Source organism: Onychomys torridus, chromosome 11 (genome assembly GCF_903995425.1).
Source record: "Onychomys torridus chromosome 11, mOncTor1.1, whole genome shotgun sequence".
In the NCBI taxonomy this organism is placed as follows: Eukaryota; Metazoa; Chordata; class Mammalia; order Rodentia; family Cricetidae; genus Onychomys; species Onychomys torridus.
This window is the reverse complement of record NC_050453.1, coordinates 63,147,517-63,168,751: the sequence shown is the minus strand read 5'-3', so window position 1 is coordinate 63,168,751 and position 21,235 is coordinate 63,147,517. Positions and strand designations below refer to the sequence as shown.

General features: G+C 40.1%; 1 protein-coding gene across 2 annotated transcripts in view; it reads left to right on the top strand.

The window, feature by feature from the left end:
* Positions 1-21,235, top strand: part of Thsd7b (thrombospondin type 1 domain containing 7B) — an 837,148-nt gene that overhangs the window by 726,277 nt on the left and 89,636 nt on the right. For both annotated transcript variants that reach the window (XM_036202865.1, XM_036202864.1), the window contains one exon: positions 15,238-15,371. In XM_036202865.1, coding sequence (XP_036058758.1) covers positions 15,238-15,371 — 134 coding nt within the window. The remainder of the gene's footprint in view (positions 1-15,237; positions 15,372-21,235) is intronic.

Sequence of the window (21,235 nt, the reverse complement as noted above, 5' to 3'; positions counted from 1 at the left end):
GAAGAACTCTTCCTGTGGATATGTAATGAACTCTTCCAATAAAACAAAGAGGTCTAGATAACAAACGGGCATGAATTTTAGTACACCTTTCTCCAAAACCTTCCTTGGAGGATATATACAAATTGCCAGAAAGCACATGATACACAAATAAAAACAAAAATGAGTATGACTTCATCCTCATTTAGATGCCTATGTTAAATTAGTCAGATGACCATACACATTGGGAAGGATGTGAACCCACTGTAATCCTGATTCCTTGCTGGTGAACTGTAAAGTGTTTCAGACACTTGTGTACTCTCTTGTAGTTTCTTTAAAAAGTAAACATCATCTCCATGCATTTTAGGCATTCCCAGGTTTGTGACCCCAAGGTTTGATGCCACATATTCATGAGAAAACCACCATGTATGCCTGGCCATAAGAAACAATGGATAAGGGGTTGGGGATTTAGCTCAGTGGTCGAGCACTTGCCTAGCAAGCACAAGGCCCTGAGTTTGATCCTCAGCTCCCCCGCAAAAAAGAAAAAGAAACAATGTATAGAGCTGAGCCATTTATACCCAGTAGGTGAAAAAAGGATGAACACAATGTTGTTTCATAAGAAATAATGTAGACTATAGTCATATTACAAGAATGATAAACTTTGAAAACATATTATATGAAAGTAGTAGTATACAAAAGACCACAAATTGTTTCAGTTATATGAAACGTATGAAACCAGGCAACTCCATAGGGCAGAGGTTGATTAGTGGTTTGCTGACAGGGGAAGAGAAAGGGCAGACATCAGGAAGTGTCTGCTGAATTAATGTGTGAATAATCAAAATGGTCCAAAATACAATCTCCAGAGCTGAAAAGATTGCTCACTGGTCAAGAGAGCACTCATTGATCTTATAGAGGCTCTGGGTTTGGATCCCAACACTCATGTGGCCATTCAAAGCCATCTGTAACTTCAGTTCTAGGGGTCTGATGTCCTCCTCTGGTCCCCATGGGTTCCAAGCACACACATGAAAACATGTCCATGCATTCAGACAAAACATTCACACACAGAAAATTAAAAGAAAATTTTTAAAAAAGAAAGACTTTCAACCTGTAACTATGGTTATCAGATATTTATCTTCAATCCTGAGTCACTCTTTGAGATCCATACACTCCTTTCTTTGTATTCTTCATCATTAATGTTTGCCTTAAACATCCCGTAATAGTAAATGGTATGATTTCAATTAAGTGTTTTAACATAGAAGGATTTTTTTCTTTTAGAGAAAAACATCCCACACTCAAGAGAAAGGCCAAGAGTTGACATGACTGTGGGACTGTAAATCTTTCTTGTCACTTTATGAAAAACAGTGAAGCTATTTTGGAGTAACTTGGGTGGTTTGCTGGCTCAGCTGTTGGACAGCTCTTGTTCTCAGCAGTTTATCATGGCTTGGAGGGTGTGAAAGCATAAAAGTTTAAGGCATGCATTTAATTTCTTTCCTTGCTTCTCCCAGGCTTTAAGGGTGCAGTGTTAGCAGGTATTTAAATTTTATTAGATCAGACTACTTGAGAATTCAGGTGCATTTTTTGATGGAGAAAATGAGGCTGATTTGCAGCTTCAGAATTACTTCGCCTTCATGTCGTAATAACACTCAAAATAAATGTTACTTAATACAGTGAATTGCTTTGGTTTCTCAAGCACATGGACCATTGCTACACATCTCTGAAAATGGTAACTGTTAAATACCAGGTTATGAGGAGAACAACTCAGGCCAGTTGGAGTGGCTAAGTGGGTGGTCTGAAAATCAATGGCAGAAACTGAAAAAGAGCACTCTTCTCACAGCTTCCTTCAGACTGGTTTGCTCACCATGCAGCACACATCATCTTTCACATGATGTAAAAGCTCACTTCCTTTTGAGATGAAGCCTCTCCCAGAGAGGATTGTGTTATCTGTTTAACAGGAGCCAACCAAGGAATTCTACAGCAAAGGGCAGGAATCCAATATCAACAAACTGCCTGATGAGTCCCATCTGCTAAACTGACATGAGGATGTCATTTTATCAATTAGAAGTGGTGTGTTACCTGCCTATATTTTAATAGATATCCCTGCACCAAATGTTTGCTAGCTCAGGTCTAGAACCACAAATGCTATCCTTTCTAGAACTTGCTCCACATGCATTGACATGACACTTTTGTGAGTCCAGCTCACACAAACACTGTATGCAACACAGGTGTTGTGTTAAGAAACAGGTACTAACTTCTAAAAGCTAGTTGTCACTGTGAGCCACCCACCCCATGAAAACAGGGTCTGCTTTTAGTTATGCATGGTGAATGTTGAATAATCCTACTCTGAATAATATTAATAATAATATTAAATGGAAGATTGCATAATAAAATTATCGATCTATTTTCTTAATTAACCTAGGACATCCCTAGTCAGGATAAGAGAGTGGAGTAATGTTTCTCAGTTACTATCACCAATACTCAGATAAATCATAGGTGGATGGATGTGTTTTGGATTCATATAAATATGCAAAATATTAAAGGTCGTGGATTCACTTGGATTTCAGCTTTCCAGAACCATCCTAATGTGGAATTGGATTACTAAAGCAATTAGACATGAAATCGGGCCAAATGTGTCAATTCTTACACAATTAGTAAAAGTGGCAGAAGTTTTAGCTTCTGGTGACAGCAGCGTCAGAGTGTATGATGCTCAGTGCACTTTCCCAGAAGTATTTCTGCCATATTTTACTCATTCATTGTGTATGTCAGTGTGTCCCCGCTATACACAATTCTGTCTGCTGTCTTCCTTTCTTTCCTGGTGGGCCAGAGTTTGTTTTTTTGTTTCTGAAAATGTAACTTATAATATTTTCAGTTTTCAGTCATAATCTGCTGATGAATTTACATTTTAACCTATTATCAAAGCCAGTCTTACGAAAGCCACCCTCTTTGCACAAATGAGTAACTCAAACATTCTGAATCATACTTTAAAGCCCTGTAACTTGCTCCTTATACTAATAGCTCCACTCATTAAGAGTTGCATCAGCAGGATCACCAGCTGTTTTTTTGTTTTGTTTTGTTTTTTTCCATCAACCATGTACATTTACTAGGAAGAAAGCCAAGCAAGGTTGGTTCCAGACAATCATTCTCTGCTCAGCAATATACTTCTACTTCTATTCTGTGCTGAGACAGAAGGCTGCTTCTGTCTTTATCTCTCTCCATTATTGGCTGCCTCAAAGGAAGAACGTCTGGAACAAAATGTTCTTTATTCCATAAAACTGAGACTTTCAATTAGTCCTTAATATGTGTGTCGGACTGATAGAATTAGAGTGGAAATCAGAGCCAAGATCCCAATTTATCAGTTTGTGAGTGAAATGCCAGGGGTTCCATTACTCAGTCAATCCTGCTGCTCTTACAGAGGTCAGGCTGTGCAGTTCATGGTTATAAACTTCCATTTCTGGCTCTGCCTTCCACTTTACCTTCATCCTAAACAGATCAAGTTCAGTATGAAAGGGCATATACTACAGATTCAGTTTTTAAAGTGATTTTGTGCTGTGGCTAGCCTTAACCTCTAACACATTAGGGGTCAATGCACTTAGAGAGCATCTCATCCCACTTTTCTATGGGAGAGCAGGAAGACCACATTTGTTTGTTTGTTTGTTGTGTGTGTATGTGCCTGTGACAGAGAGAAAGAGAAAGCACTGTGTGTATACATGTAGACACATGTGGATATTGGTAGCTGGTAGCAGGTGTCTACTATATAAAGGTCTTTTTTACGGGTATTTTATAACTATTTTAAATCTTTAGAATTTTCCAGAACTACAAGATCACAGTCATTGGTCCACCTTCTGGAATGGTGCCATAATCTCTTCTTTTGTCTCCTACTATGAAGACTACAGCTTCATTTTGAACATTGAGCAAGTTCACAACAGTGTAGGGACTGGAATATTTTCTTTTATACTTCTTTAAAACTTAGTCTTTCTAGGCAGAATCAAGGACACGGTTAGGTCATAGTTTCTTCTTATTTACCTTCTCATTTCCTGGTAGTCTACAGATGAGTAGTGCATTTCATAGTCTGGAAGGTTTGTTTGCCGTGATGATTAACAGACTGGAGAGCTGGAAGCCCCTAAAGAATGGCGAGGATGGTGCAAAAAGGTGGTTCCTGCCAAATTATGGGCTTTCCTTTTGGACTAGCTCCTGGAATGGAAATCAGACTGAGTTTAGGTCTTGTTGCTGGGGTTGGTAGTCAGTTTGAAGCAAATCTTCAGAAGGCTGGATTGCTTTCAGGTCATACCTGGTGTGGGATTTATCATAACATAAAGAAAATAAGGAATAAATATGTTATGGGGTGCTTTTCTCAGCCAGTACCCTGGAGTTACCACTGCTCTTCTCACGAGGATGGGTGTTGTCTAGAATCAGGAGCACATGGGAAACCCATGCCCTTCCTTTCTCCCACACTGGGTTATAAACACTTGAATGTTCCCCTCCAGTCTAGAATACATTAAACTGAAATGATTCCGAAGAGTCACACCGCTGTTTTGACAGTCTCTTTCATTTTTCACTCCTGCATCTTGCAGTATCTTCTTCCTCATTATGTGTTAGAAGCTTCCTGAGACCACCGAGGAGAGTGATCCTGAGGCTCAGATGCTCATTAACCAGTGACTGTGAGCTCATGCTGATACTGCACCAGTTCCCTGTATCCTCAGCCTTCCCACTCACTCCCAACCAACCCCTTCATGTTCAAGAAGATTTATTCTTTCCCACCTTTATTTGGAATCTTTCCTGCTATGACTGTCAGAAGTCTTGTAAAATCCTACTCTAGTGTTCTCCCATTCTCTGACCCCATCACCTACAGTCCCCAGGCTTCATCCTTTATGAATCATGGCCTCCGTGCACTACTCATAAGAACTACATTTAGATTTCTGGGTTTTTTTGGTTTGTTGGTTTGTTTTGTTTTGTTTTGTTTTTAACAACCCACTTGTCCACATCAGTTCAATTTAGATTAAAGCTTAGGAGGGCTATTAATCCTTATGCATTTGAATTTGATAATCTAACCACACATTTACAGGACTTCCTGTCTAGGGAATGAATACTCTGGGTTATATTGCTTCCTTATTCAAACACGTTTTATGATACAAATTGTGGGGGTTTTGGGGGGTTTTTTTGTTTTTGTTTTTTTCCTGGGAATTCTCCTTTGGCTTCTTTTACACACAGGAAAAGTGTGAAGCTCTGAGCCACTGGAAATAGGACTCATGAAGTCTCCACTCCCTGTGAAAGCCCACAGAGAAAGCTTTTCCCTTCAAAGCTTTCATTTCCTAGAGAATAAAAAGCTGCAAGCTTGAAATCAGGCATGTTCTCCCTTTCTTGATAAACACCAAATACCGCTAAACATTTTTCTAATTAACTTACCATTAGAACAGTGTTCCTGAGAAAATATACCTGCTAGCCAATGAGTATTTTAGGCCCACCTATTCCTCTGAGTTATGGGGAAAATATAGTGCCTATGTTATCTGCAAAGGCATTCTCCTTTTTTATACTTTATTTTATCTCTCTTTTTCAATTTCTCTCTTTATATTATGTGTATGAGTATGTGCATACATGTAGATGGGAGTGCAGGTACTCACCAAAGTCTTGGAGGTTGAGCTACAGGTATCTGTGAGCTGGGAACCAACTCTGATCCTCTGCAAGAGCAGTGTGGGTTCTTAACCACTGAGCCCTCTCTCCAGCTCCCAGTCTCTTTTCTGTTACCACAGAGAAAATTGCTTTCTTTGTGGATTTTTGGCTATGATAGTCTAGGAAATAGGCTTACTACCTGTCTACATGTCTGTCTGCCTGTCTATGTATCTATTTCTATCTACCATTCTGTCATATATCTATCATCTCTATCCATCATCCATCAATCATCTAATTATCATCTATCTTCCATCCACCGTCTATCATTTCTATCTATAATCATTTTATCATCTACTATCATCTATACATATACCTACCCATCCATCATCCATCTGTTCTTACACTAAATTGCAAACAATATTCTATGCACTCTATCTGAACTTCTTTGAAATAAACATTTTCTTCAATTTTTAAACAATATTATTGTAAGAAGAGGACTAAATGTGAAACCTAACCTTTTAAAGATGTTCACATGTGCCACAGATTTGTCATCTATGGGCACGGTGCCATGTGGAATATCTCTATACCTTATCTTGTGAATGGAAATTTTACACCCTTTGATTAGCAATCAATGCTCCATTTCTGCAGCCAAGTTCACACTGTTCTGTTCTTTACTTGTGTCTATTTGATTATTGGGGGCACTTGGTACAAGCAGAATCGTGCAGCCCCTTTCCTCCTATGATTGATTTGTCTCAGGTCTTTATGTTTGTGATCTCTTTTCTATTCTCTATGGAAATACCAAGAATGTACCTCACCCAGTGTTCTCTGGAAGTGTCAGTCATTGCTGCCACGGCGTTGCTTCTTTTCACTTGAGTTTGACAGATAGCTGTAATCTGTTCTATGAAAATCAGCATGGCCACTGTGGCTGGAATCCTGGCATTCTGTGCACAATCCCCACAACTCTCAGGATTTCATACCAGACAGAAGATGTCCATAAGAAGCATCTCCCAAAAGAGTTCCAAAGGCATTCAAACCCTAGGGGGTGATTCCTCTTCATGTTATATTTGTTGTGATTATCTGTCAAGGGTGGTGGGGCAGAGGTAGCCTTATTAGTTCAACTTCACCACATTGCCTAGGTTGGTATGATTTCTCTGCTCCGTAAGCTGCACCAGACACGGTGAGTGTGCATGCATGCATGCTACTGTTGTTGTCCTTGTAAAATATCCCACAGGGCTGAAAACAAAAACAATAATTTATGTTAGTGACTGAATATTCTTTATGGCGCAGTTCACTTTAAGACCATGATTTATTTTCACATTCACTTAAATAGCATAGAGGAACAATCACAAATCAACTAAAAATGAAGATATAATATTATAGGTAGAGTATTCTCATCTGAAATACTGGGTCATGATGTGTGAATTTATTTTGAATTTGGAATGTTGAATCTACATATTAGGATGCCTTGGGGATAGGAACCAAATCCACATAGGAAAATCATGTAGTCCATGTGGTGAGGAAATGAAATGTTTGACCTGTGATATAATGTGGGGCTCAAAAACTTGCATGTTTTAGAATATTTTCTATTCTGGATATCATATTAGGGATGCTCAAGGTATATAGAGTTTCTTAATTAAATTATTTGTAGTTATTTGTCATTGTCAATAATCTAAACTATGTCAGCACAGGTAACTCTGGGCCTTGAGATGAAAGTCTTGCAGGCTCTCTCTATTAACCACATTCTGTAGTGGCAACATGATACTGTATGACATCTCTGAAGAAGGAAGGGTGCTTGGAAGAAATGGATACATATTCACGCACAGTTTAGGGTATCTCAGTCTTATTTCTATCCTTAAGTGAAAGGAAGTAGATCTATGTTAATCATTCATGTTGTAGTCATGTTTTCATTTCTATAATAAATACCTGGGGTAGGGAGGTACTTTTAGCCACCAGTATTTGTGACTGGAAGCATAAATAGCACACCCTGTTACAAGATTCCCTGGGCTGACTCACCCCATGGATAGGATGCATGTCTTTCTGTATTTGTGTGTTCTTCTCTGGTCCTTATGAAACTTCTACAGCTTCAGAAACAAGAGCTCCTGACGAATGACCTAATCGAATCACTTCTTGGAAGCCCCAATCAAAAATCAATAGTCACACTGTATTTCTACTCTCAATCTCATGATCATAAGACTTTGAGTCCTGAATCCCTGCATGCCCTCAGAGTCAGTAAGGGACAACTGCATTCAAAACAGAGCAGCACACAGTTTTCCCTTAATGAAGGCGTTCCCCTTGACATTGAGTACTTGTGTTAAAAAGATGAATGACAGCCGGGCGGTGGTGGCACACGCCTTTAACCCCAGCACTCGGGAGGCAGAGCCAGGCGGATCTCTGTGAGTTCGAGGCCAGCCTGGTCTAACACGTGAGTTCCAGGAAAGGCGCAAAGCTACACAGGGAAACCCTGTCTCGGAAAAAAAAAAAAAAAAAAAAAGAATGACGTGCAGAGGCAAACAGTCCTCTGTGAGTTCAACACTAGCCGTCCAGGCAAACCAGGCTATATAATAAAACCCAGTTTTAAAAAATTCATTGATTTGAGCCAAAAAGAAGACTCTACACCAATGGGAAGGAAGAAAAGACAGAGAAGAGGAAAATGGCATTTGGAGTTTCTCAGAATTCCTTTTACCAAAATCTAGTCAATATTGCAAATTTAGGGTAAAGCCTTCTTGATAGTCAATTTCTTACTTATGTAAAGAGGTGGCTATTTCTTGTCTTTTTTAGTTGTTACATAATAGCTAAAAACACCTAAAGTTTGAAGAAGTGAATGCTTGAGCTGGGGTGTAAATGTGGCTGAGAGTTCCACTTTGGAGATGTCTTTTTCCCATCTGCAGTATCTGCTCGGCTTTTTCCATGAGGACCTTCTGCTCTTAGCTTAGGCTTGGGAAATTCCTAGTGAGAGACAAGTTAATTCAAATGCAATGGGGCTCTCAAGTTAAATTAAAATATCATTAATCAGAACAGTGTCACAGACCAGGCGGTGGTGGTGCATGCCTATAATCCCAGCACTCAGGAGGCAGAACCAGGTGGATCTCTGTGAGTTCGAGGCCAGCCTGGGCTACCAAGTGAGTTCCAGGAAAGGCACAAAGCTACACAGGGAAACCCTGTCTCAAAAAACCAAAAATAAAAAATAAATAAATAACAGTGTCACATCTTTTGACAAGAGATAATATGAACGTGGCTCAGATTACATTGTTCAATGAAACTGCAGATAAGTTTGGTGTATGAATTCCTTCATAGACTCTGCAAAGGCCAGTTGGAAACCATGGGGAAATGGGGACTAGAGCCACCAACTATTATTTTAATAAACATCTTATTGTTCAATGTGTTCATCAATAGATTTTCTACATAATGCTCATTTAGCATTGTGAGGATTATTTTTAATATCAAAATTGAAAATATATGATGCGCACAAAGAGCCAGTGGTGACTCTTAACCAGCCTGGTGTGGTGGCATTCTGAGGATGTCTGCCAGAGCCATGCAGATGAAGAAGTTAGCCTGTGAGAAGGCTGGGAAGTGAGGGGAGCCCAGCCTCAGGTCAGCACTTGAACTAAACTGACAATTGCCAACGCTTCTGAGCACCGTTCACTTGACCTAGAAAGAATCCCCAGAGAAAACCAACTCCAAATTTCCCTGAAAGAAACCCCAGCACAAAATCAGAGGCAGGGTGATTTGCCTGTAGATACCAATTTGAAAACATTTATGGATTTTTTTTTTATCTTCAATCCACTGTTTTAATTAAAACACTCTAAAGACATATGTCTGCTCTTGGTTCAGTTTCAGAAGTTGGTTTTTAAAGAAATATTCTGGCTTTTTTAAATTGCTAAAGGAGCCTTCATACCCAAAGGTTAAGAATAAATTACTTTTGCAATTTTTCTATATAAAGGAATTGATATTATCTGATAGACAACCTCATACACTTATTTCATGGTTTTTCTTTTGTAGGAATTTTAAACTATAACTGTCCCTCAATATCCTCAAGGCACTGGTCCCAGGATTGTCTGCAGAAACTAAAGTCTATATGTTCAAGTACATTATGCTAATGGCATAGTATTAGCATATTGGATGTGCATTTTCTCATGTATACTTTAAGTCAACTCTAGATTACTTATCACACCTAATACAATATAAAAGATGTAGAAATAGTTGTTTCAGTATTTAAGAAGTAATGATAATGAAAAAAAGTCTTACAGATGCAATATTTTGTTTTTGAGTACTTGTAGTGTGTGATTGGTTGACTCTGAAGCCTGGAAACATAGAGAGATGACTACCAACATCATCCTCACCACTGAAGAAGCAGGCAGTATCCTTAAGCTTTGAAGGTGAAATGTCATGGACAGACTCACAGTTTAGACACCCTCATTGGTGGCACTGTCTTGGGAGGCTCTGTAGAGCAGTGGTTCTCAACCTTCCTCATGCTGCAACTGTTTAATAGAGTTCTCAAGTTGCCGTGACCCACCCAACCATAAAATCATTTTCGTTGCTACTTCATAATTGTAATTTTGCTACGGTTATGAGTTTGTGTTTTCTGATGGTTTTAGGCATCCCCTATGAAAGGTTCAGTCAACCTCTAAGGGGTGGGGAACCGCAGATTGAGAATCACTGCTGTAGTTTCCCCTCTCCCTCTACTTAGTGCATAGTAGAGCTTTGCTGAAGGCAGTGATTCACAGGACGGTGGGTCTTGGGGTTTTGTAGCATTTCCATGACTCTGCCCTGGCTCTGTTTCCTGACCAATGACCAGATATCACCAGCCCTAGCTCCTGCTGCCACAGCCTCAAGAAATGCCTTCCCTGCCATGATTACCTGTAACTCCAAACCATGATCCAAAACTAAACATTCCCCCTTACACTGCTGGCCACCAGGTATTTGATCACAGCAACAAGAATGTCACTAATGCAAGTTATCTCTTGGTGGCTGGTGATTTCCTGCAACACGCCGAGCAGACAACACATAAGGGAAACAGACATCTCCACAATGGAACTCTAAGAGAGCCACATTTGTGCTCCAGCTCGGACATTTGCTTCCTTAAGCTTTAGTTGTCTTTAGCTACATGTAAGCATCACACCAACCTTGTTGATGTCAAATGATTCTGATGATGAAGACTTCAGGCAGAGTATGTTACACACAGGATGGTTGTGGTATCTTTGCTGATCATGATGGCAAAATTGCACAGGATGTGGGCACAGGGGCCTTGCGTCCAGTGTTCGCCATCATATATATTACACTATGAACAATCACACACAAGCCAGACTGAAGAAACTAGAAACAAAAGCTCTTGGAGTCATGTGACACTTTAAAGTCAGGATGGAAAGGCGTGAATGTTATTAACTAAAAGAAAAGTATTTGGTAAGCCGAAGAGGGGAACCTGCATAGAGAAAAAGTGTGGAAGCCGTGGAAGAGAGAGAGAGAGAGAGAGAGAGAGAGAGACAGAGAGAGAGAGAGAGAGAGAGAGAGAGAGAGAGAGAGCAGAGAGACAGAGAGAGAGACAGAGAGAGACAGAGAGAGAGAACATGGACAGAGAAAAGCTAGAAGGAAAGGACTGGGGCTTCATCAGAGGTAGTTTCACACTTCTTAGTAAAGTGTTCACATTTAGGATAGAAGGAAGGGAAGCCCACCGTGCTAAGGCTCGCAGTATTCCTAGAGACCATCTCATCTCATTGCAGTAGGACAGAGCCTGTCTCTGACTTGCCAAATCTTTGGTCCCAAATGGGCCTTATAACAGATTGTTAAATTGTGCTAAGTACCCAGGGTTGAAGCTGGAGGTCTTGGGACTGAAGGAATCTACCTAGGTCCTCACTGGCAGCTTTACTGCAAAGTTTATTGCAACAGAACATCAGAGGCTGTGAATACATCCTTTCCCCTCCTCTCTGTCCCCCTCCACTCCTCCTTCCCTTCCCCTCCCCCTCCTTACCTTCTTCCTCTACATGTATTGATAGTTTTTACCATGTGGTTATTTATTGTTTTTAGGCCCTTAAACTCTAAGGCTGTGATAGCCAATAAAAACAACCCCCACGCCTCACTGAGATCCTACTATACCAAGCTTATGCCAAGGAAGTCCATCTAGCTGGAAAGGGGTCTCTGAAAGCACTGCTTAATTAAACTGATCCATTGCACCAAGTACAGTTTTATTTCATGAATATTAAAAGACTGACTCAGTGAATGAGTTTATGATATGAATCTAGAGATGGCAAAATTATAAAAACCCAGGTCCCCAGCGAAGATATAATAAATAGGACTCATTTCTCGGAGAATGAACTGGTGCCTCTCTCAGAGGATTTAGAGTTTTCAGCAATGTAGTTAGCATCTATGGCCCCATTAAAAGCTGTTATTTTCCCCTAATTTGTGCCATTTAGAACTGATTTTCATTTAACTTTCCCACGGCTCATTTCTCTCCTGCAGAACATTTTCATATGATTCCCTGATAAAGTCCATGTGGTAACACATTTCATTATAAAGCTATAATAATAAAATCAGCACCGACCAACAGCAGCATACAGTAGTCAGAGCAAAAAGATGGCAGGGAGAAATCAGAATCTATAGAGTTCATCGTTATGCTTGAAAATCGGGTTGCATTCTTACCTAAAGCAGGTGGTTTTGAAACCTCCCCTGGGGGAGGGGGCGTCCTAGCCTGATTGAACAAGGGCTCTATAAGATAGAGCTCATGGCTCTCTTCATGCAATATCTTCAGGAAATCCCAGTTTTCTCCTTTGTGTTGCATTTTATTGTCCTTTGTAAAATACCCCTGGTGCCATAGAGTGGGCTGCAATGGAAGAATTGAATGAAAGGCATTTTGCAAACTGAGTACCTTCAAAAATATGTTTCAGTTTATCTAAGACTCGTTAAGATCCCCTTTCACCCCATTATTTTATGAAATAAGACCTTCCAAAACATAGCCTTTTTCTGCCTCCTGCCAAAGACTGACATGTCTGTCTGTCTGTCTGTCTGTCTCCCTCTCTCTCTCTCTCTCAAACACATATGTGAAGAGCATAAATTGCGAGTGTTTTGTTAAGTATATTCTCTCAGTGTTAATTAAGGTCTAAATTATACAGATTGTTAATATAATCACAGTGAGGTACTGAGCGAACAAGAGATAATGACAGACAGGTTAGAGGTGATGCCTTTCATGTATGTTTCCTTTCCAGCCATGTACACTGCAGCCCTAACCACTATGCTGGGCTGAAGTAGGTGGTCCTTGACAGCATAGACTATGGACACAAAGGTGTTAGGTTTATTTGGGCATTGAGGAGAGGACAGACATTCATCAGGTCAGCGAGAATGAACAACATAAACAGGATTAAAATAGACCATGGTCTGGGAATATAGCTCATCAGTACAGTACCTGCTCAGGCTAGACAAAGCTGTGGGTTTAATTTTCAGCACTAAAAATAAACAAAAATGAAATGTACATATGGAGGAGGGAAAACATCAAGTAACCCCAGGAGACTGGAGAGTCTCTTTGAAGAGGTGCTGGGTTTTATACTTTAACCAAGAAGATGGCTCATTATCTTCCTCCACAGACCTTCTCTGTGCCTTGCAGTAGTCTCTCAATGTGGTTAGTGTCTCAAAGCACTGGAAAGTAAGGAATAAAAGACAGCAAACCAATGCATGCCAAGGCAGATACAGGCATCTGAGAAGTTTTTCATTTCCCATCTGATCTTGGAGCTTACATTGGAGGGAGCATGGTGTAGAAGTATAAGCTTTTCTCAGTATTGGCAGCTTAAGAAAACTGGGTATGTTGCATGAAGGATTTCCCACCCATTTTCTATTCAGTTTAGCTTTCAAAATTAATTTTGATCTATTTCTTAGTTGCTTGAAGGAATTCCTTGTGCTTTCTTGTGTCCCCTATTAAAGTGTTTATGGAAACACATATTAATATGCATTAAAGGGTATAGACAGATAACACAGAAATTCTGAGAAAGCCTCGTTTTCCTGGTATACCTGGGTTGGATAAATCCCCACTTGTTAGCTGGGTGTCTGCCTGATAAATTCTTGCCTTTTTGTTTTGGGAGACTCTTCTCTTCCCTCTACTGTCCCGTGAGAATGGGAGCAGAATTTTCATAGCTGCTTCCTTATTCTGCTGTAGAAAGGCTTCCGACCCTGACACTCCATTCTTGTCAGCATCCACAGCATGAAGGTATTTTGTTATTACTTAATTCCTCTTTCCCCACATCCATTTCCCCTTCTGTCTTCCTTTCTCTTTTGATTTTACCCATACATATTCTTCACCCTGTGTTCTCTTTTATCCTTGTGAGCTCTGAGTGCCAGGGCTAAATAGAATTCCGTGGTTAAAAATAGTTCCCGACATTGTGATTCCTAAGAACTAGTGTCTCCAATCACTTTCTCACATGTGATTTTGGTGAGCATGCTGGCAGAGCTCCAATCTTCCTCTGATTGTCCCATTATACAGTGCTTTTTCTCATATTTAGTAAGAACTTATAGGCTGTGTTTCTACTTGGATGGCCCCGCCCAGTCTTCTTCTACAATTTCATAGAATTAGAAAGGAGGTCAGAGTAAGATACTGATATTTAACTCTTGTGAAAAGGAAAAGCTTAATTACATCTTTGGTAAGAGACTGCATCCCTCCTTTTCACTCTGCCTGTTTTCAGAGTCATCTCTGTGAGGCAGAAGTTTTTATTTTCCCTATGCCTCTTACACTACAAGAAGCCTGCATCTGTGATGAGATGCAATGGATGTTCATTGCAGTCTCAAAGAGACCTTGGTTGCCTGTGATGTACTGCAATACATTCTGGACAGGCTTACCATGAACAAGTGCATAGGACAGAGCAGCAGAGTTCAGTATTCTCGCTGCTATATTTTTTCATTATATAAATGTCCTTCGTAAGCATGTCAAATGAGTAACTGATTAGCAGTCTCTTGTACTTGTACTGTGTGTGTGTGTGTGTGTGTGTGTGTGTGTGTGTGTGTTTGTGTGTGTGTGTGTGTCTGTGTGTGTGTGTGCGTGCGTGTGTGCGTGCGTGCGTGCACAGGCATATTCATTTTAGCTGTTCTCTGAAACCAGTCTACACATAGCTACATTCCTATGAAGCCATAATGCTTAGGAAGCTGAATGATTGCCCATTAGCATTGATCATTTGGGGGCAAAAAAAAAAGAAAGAAAAAGAAAAAAAGAAATTTCCAGTGTAAATAATATCACTTTTCTTACCCATTCTAAAACCCCCTCATATTCAAGAGTAAATTTGCCTGACATGTGTTTGTGTCAATTGACATATTAAAGATGTTAAAGTACATCTGGGAATACAATATATAATCTAATTGAAAACTGGCATCATATAGATATGAGCAAGCTCTTTGAGGAAATAGCGTGATAATGGAATTCCCGCTCCTGGTGCAGGGAATGGCTGTCCTTTGTTCTTGTTTGTGAAGGCATACCACCAGACTTCAGTTGATTTCGTTGTGTGCTTCTTCAGGCAGCTCACTAAATTCAGAGAAGTCAAACATGTCTTCCTTTTGGGGGTGTAATTTTGCTAATGGGCCACAGTGTCATTTCTCAGGTTATGTTCAGCGGGCATTACTAAAGGATTTTCTATGACTTGGACAGTTTTACACAATTTTTTTTCTTCCTTTCTTTCCTGCTCTTGACAGGTCCATGAGGCAGTCCCATGTTACAGTGAGTGCAATCAATATTCCTGGGTTGTAGAACACTGGTCTCCATGCAAAATCAACAATGAGCTGAGATCTCCACGCTGTGGAAGAGGAACACATTCTAGAAGAATCAGGTGAGTGATGTTGAGATAGTATTGAACTTCAGCAGAACACTGGTGTTGCTATCCAGATACCAGATGATGTCCATTCCATGTCCTAAGACTATGCTCAACCTCGAGAATCCATGGAAGGAAGTATATCCCTCCTACACTGTGAGCAATGGGAAAGCCTCTACAGTCCACCATCCATGGTCTTTACTATTTCCTTATTATACTAGGAATAGTCTACTACAAGGAATAAATCAGTATCCTCCCATTGACTCCCAGCCACCACTGCTAACAAATCAAGAGGTTCCCACTGCTTTTGCCATTTCTCATTTCAGCACTGTGGTTAGTGTATTTGATGGCTTTTAATCTATTTGGGGATGCCATTACATCACACTGAAAAGGTTAACTTAAACCATCCATAATTAGCCCCAAACACTAAAATTCAATGAAATCTATGAATAATATTTATTCATCTATAAAGTAATTATAAATTCTGGGTCTGTCTGAAGAAGCTTGTCAAAGGATTTTGTCCTATACATTGAGCACCAGAAACAAAAACATCCTATGCCCGAGTTTGCCAAGTTGGTACATGTCAAAATAACTAGTAACCAGAGAACAGCTGCCTTCATCACAAAGCATAGTAGCAATAAAATGTTACCATTTGGACAAGCAAAAGCTAAAGTATTGATACACAACAGTGTGTAAAATAAGAAGAAAGATTAGTGTCATCCATTACCCACCTGAATAGCACAGGGCATTAGTTTTTCAGATATGGAAAACTCCACTACAAAAGAATAGATAACAGTGGAGTCAGATAGCTGCCTGTTAAGGTAACCATTAGCTGGAAGCCTGTTACCAAGGTATATCCTTTTTATTTGTGTTGACCTTGGGGAAGCCTCCTCATTCAGTAATTCACCCCATGATGGCCACTTTAGCAGTTCCAATGCTCCAAAATCTCAGAAAGTCATGGCAAAAGTGACAGTGGATGGGAAAATTGTAAAGATGCTTCTTAATAGCCCAGGGAAAGTGACCAGAGAACCCACTCCCATTCCTCATGTCCTCTGCTGCTTTACTCCACAGTCTCTTCGACTCAGGGTCTAGCCAACTTTGGGCTTTAACCATCTCTTTGTCAAAAACTCTGCCTTGTGTCATAGTCTCTCATGATTGTGAAAAGTGACTGGCCAAGCAGGTTTATAATGTAGGCTAATGATCCCCTTGCACTTCCTTCCTGTTCAAGCCTCTTTGCGATTTTAAAAGGAAATCTCAGGGAAGATAGAAAGCTTTAAGAAAAGCAATTGCTACCGTCAGAACTCTTTCACACTGATGGAGGAAGACACGGGCAACCAAGTTCCTTGCAGCCATACCTCTCAGCTCATACATATGCAACCTGATACAGTAAAAACAAGTACATAAATAATACAAACAACAGATGTTCCTATGTGGCATACTAATTCTACCCCTCCACAAAGCCATCTGTCAAAGTGCTATAACCTCTGGCACCTCACCCTGCAATGGAGATGAATGAGATCAGGTAGTTAGAGGAACATGAGGCAGTGTATCTTCCTTAGTCCAATCTGAATGGTATCTGCATGAGAAGAGATTGGGGCTGAGCATGGTGGTGTATTTGGGAGGCAGATGCAGAAGGAACAGAAATTTGAAGCCATCCTTGTCTATAAGAAGCCCTCGCTATAATGCAAAATAAGATGTGGGGGGGGGTAGATAAGGACACAGATACATGCAGAGGAAAGCCCATAGACAAAGGGGGAAAGAAAGCAACCCACTTACAGTTTGCTCTCAGATGTCTAGATTTTAGAATGAGGAGAAAATACATTTGTATGGCCTGTACTACCTTCTCATGATATTTTTCTGTTTGTTATGGTGGCCCTAGCTGACCAGCAACACGCTCACTGTTAATGTCACATGCAAATATGTAAACCAAATAGTCCAGGTATCTTGGACTACAAACTATGGTTGATCTTAATAAGATGTGGTCGCAGTGAATGAAACAGATTATCTCTTCCCTTTCTTACAATCTCAGTGCTAGAATACTGCTTCACCATTTGTTCATGTCTGTGATAACTCTTGGGTCAAGCCATATTCAAGCTTCCTATGTCTCAGACATGGCTCTTGGTATAGGAAATAAAATAGTGAACAAGACATATTTGTCTCCTCAAGGAAAAATAATACTGACAAAAAATGAACACATAAATTAATATAAAATGAGATGTTTCTCTTTGAAATGGCAAGGATAAAACTGCAGTGGGTTTGGGGTTGTTGGGGTCCGGCTTTAGAGAGGCTGGTCAACAAAGTGAAATTTCTGCAAGAACTTGAATGAAATGGGAGACCTGCCTAGATGTGAAGGAGAATCCTCAGGGAAAGCAGCATGTGATAAATGCTCCCTGACTTGATGGGAAAATAACCAGATGCCCCACATGGCTGGTGCTGGTGTGAAAACGATGTTGTATTCTTAAGGAAGGCAAACGCAGGGCATTATTCTAACTACAACATGAAGCAATGAAGCTATGAAAGGTTTGGGGTAGAAGAGAGGTTCCATTTATACCTGTCCAAAAGAATTTACCTAGGGGTGTTACAGAGAAGGTTCTGAAGGGTACAAAAATTTGGAAGCAAAGGTGTAGGTTTGAGGCCATTGCAGAATTCCAGATGGGAGACTCTGCCAGCTGAATTTGGCTTAAGATGATGAGAATGTCAAATTTAGAATAAATTTCAAAGCTACAGAACATGGTATATGATGATTAAATGGCCATAGAACAGGGAAGAAGGAAATATAAAGATTGTTAACTGGCCTTATCAACAGGAGGAATGGTGGTACCATTTGTTGAACTGGGAAATATGCAAAATCAGGCTTGACAGGAAAACAAGTTAGCTTTCAAACATGTTAAATTTGAGATATGATATTAGCTTTCCAACTGATCTATTATATGCTCGTGTTCAGAGGAGAGATTAAGGTTATAAATTTCACTGCCATTAGCTTATAAATTTGGTATATGTTGATAATATTTTGAGCCCTGGATAACTCTAACATTTATAAGTTAGAAAGATCCTAAGAGAATGTTTCTAAAACTGGGACTGAGAAATATCCAGAGGAGCAAGAAGAAAACAAAGGGTATAAGAAGTCGGTCAAGAGGGTTTTTCTTAAAGAAAGATGCAGTAATCAACTGTCTCAAATGCCACTTAGTTCCCTGGGATAAGCACTGACCGCTGAACTTGGTGGTGTGGAGTCTCTGACTGATTCTGATAACGGCTATCTGTGATGGCAAGGGAAGCCTGACTAAAGTGGTTCAAGATGGAATAGTGGAGGGATAAAAAGGCAGGAAGTGTTGACAGTAAACACAGAAAATGCCTGAAAGCAGTTTTGCAGTGTTTAAGTGAAGTGAGTGATTGCTGAAGGGGAGATGGGCAGGAAAATTGATGACATGGGATATGTAATAGATTACTGGATTTCATCTGGGAACACCTTCAATTTCAGTCTTCCTAAGTCTTTACTGGTGGACTGCTCAGAATCCCTAAATATGCTTCTTCTTCAATCATGAATGAAATAGATAATTCTAATAGCCAGTATTCTGAGAGCACAGTGAAAAGACTTCTAGTACAGCAAAGAGAGTGTCAGCACCCAAAGATGTCTGCATTCTAATTCCTGGAATCTCATGTTGTCAGGCATGACCTTGGTAACGACCTTGCAGTGGGACAATAATAGCTCTAAGCTGGCTGGGTGGGCACAGTTTGTTCATACAGGATTTAAAAGTGGGGGCAAGGAAGAAGAAAACACACCACAGAAGGAAGATATGAAGAAGTTCAAGGATCCTGCTCTGCAGGTGGAAGAATGTGCCACCAAAGGAAAGACAGTGGCCTCGGAAGCCTGAAAAACCAGAGACGTCTCCAGAATTGCATGGCTGCCATCCCCTGCATGTGCACTCAGGCCCTGGGAAACCAGTGTTGTATGTCTACGCTCCTCAGTTGTAAGACAAGAACTTTCTATTGATTAAGCTACTAAGTTAGCAATGGTGCTATTTTCAGTTGGTAGGCCTCTACTGAAATTCCTGCTGAAGTCTAAGGTCCTTCTGTGTACTGAGAGTTCCTAATCCACGGGCATTTGGGACCTTCTCTAGATATTAAATCTTCAGTTACTCACAGGGAGAGGAGAGGGACAATCACCAGATTGTGTGCATTTTGGGAGGGCATCTGGGTCTAGATACGTACTACACACATTTTCAAAACACCTCTAGTGTTTTATCTCACGTTCACCCCAACACCCCAACCCCAAATACTTGGTGAAATAGTCTAGAATTTTCTGTGGAGGTTTCTATAATATAGATGTAGTTATTTTAATTATTGTCTCTTAAAGGTTTACTATCCAGTATGAGCCATCTAACTTGTGCAAATATCTGGTGTCTGGTGCCCAGCAGTCAGGGGATATGCTTTTCTGTACCCCATCACTATGAATACAGTTTGTTCATCAGGGTCTGCAAAAGTAGAGAGAAGAAAAGAGGAAGGTGGGACCACAACAGAATGTGCCTCGTGTTACCATCACCATTAACTGAGCTCTGAGAGCACCTACCTTTATCACTGCTTTTGTGATATACTGGAAGTGAACAGAAATCAATCCCTATGTCCACTGGCTATCATTAGCCAGAAATCTTACTTCTTTTTCTCAGTGAAACAAAAGTGCATCAGCTCAGTGTTGGCAGACCAGAAAGAACACTTTCTAGCTCTCTCAGTGTGTCCTGCAAAAGATACTGAAGCCATTCTATGGACCCTCCTCCTCCTGTTGGCTCCTAACTTAGAAGGGGGAACCTAGGGATGACTGTGTGCCAGGTTTCTCTGATGGAGACATTACCCTTTCTTTCTTTCTACTCACCACGCTCTGTTACTCTCCCATATACAATGGTTAGGTTTTTATTACTTCACTCATACAGCTTGTTTCATTTTCCACCCCATTTCCTAAAGTTGTTGTTTTTTTTTCCATTTTAATGTATTAAAAGAAACTATTTTGGTGAAAGATAGCATAATTGGAGGGGGGTACCACAGTGATTCAGAACATCACTCTTAAAATGCAGTGAGTACCCTGATACCTGACAGTATTAGACCAGCAAATGCCTTGTGTCTGGTCCATCTATTGCAGGCTGGCCTCAAACAGCCCCAAAGTCACAATCTTCATGCCTCAGACTCCTCCATCTTGAGATATTAAATGTGTTCCACTATCTGGATATCATTGACATTTTTATATTCCTTTTTATTGTTATCACTAGAACAAAGCACTCACAAATATAGCAACTGTATCTAATTTTCTTATGATTTTGTACCTCAATAACCAGGCCCTGATACCATAGGAAGCACCTAGAATTCTTTATTAAATAAGCCTGGGCCACACTTGTAATCTCAGTGCTTGAAAAGTAAAGCCAGGTGCATTAGAAGTTCAAAGGCCGCCCTGGAGTACATAAGACCTTGACTTAAAAAAAAAATTGTATCAATAAGTATCGACAAAAAATAATTTCTGACATCTAACAAAAGAGTCTGGCTGATAGTGCATATGTCTTTAGTATTTGGGGGAAGAACAAATTAAAAATAAATATCTGAGATACAAATATAGATAAATGGCCACACCATGGAAATATGGCTGGTTAAATTTTCATAACACTAGTGCACTCATACAACCAAACCCAAAATCAAAAACAAAATATTTCTAAGATTACCTATGCCCTGTTAGTCACTAGCCAATCTACTAAGGCTAGTCACCACTAATCAGACTCCAGAAATTAGTATTGCTTCACATTAAAACATCTATGTGAAAGAATAATCATAGAGTATAGAGACTTTGTATGTGATAACCTTTAATAGCATGTCTGTGCCACCCATGCCCTTTTGTGTACCAA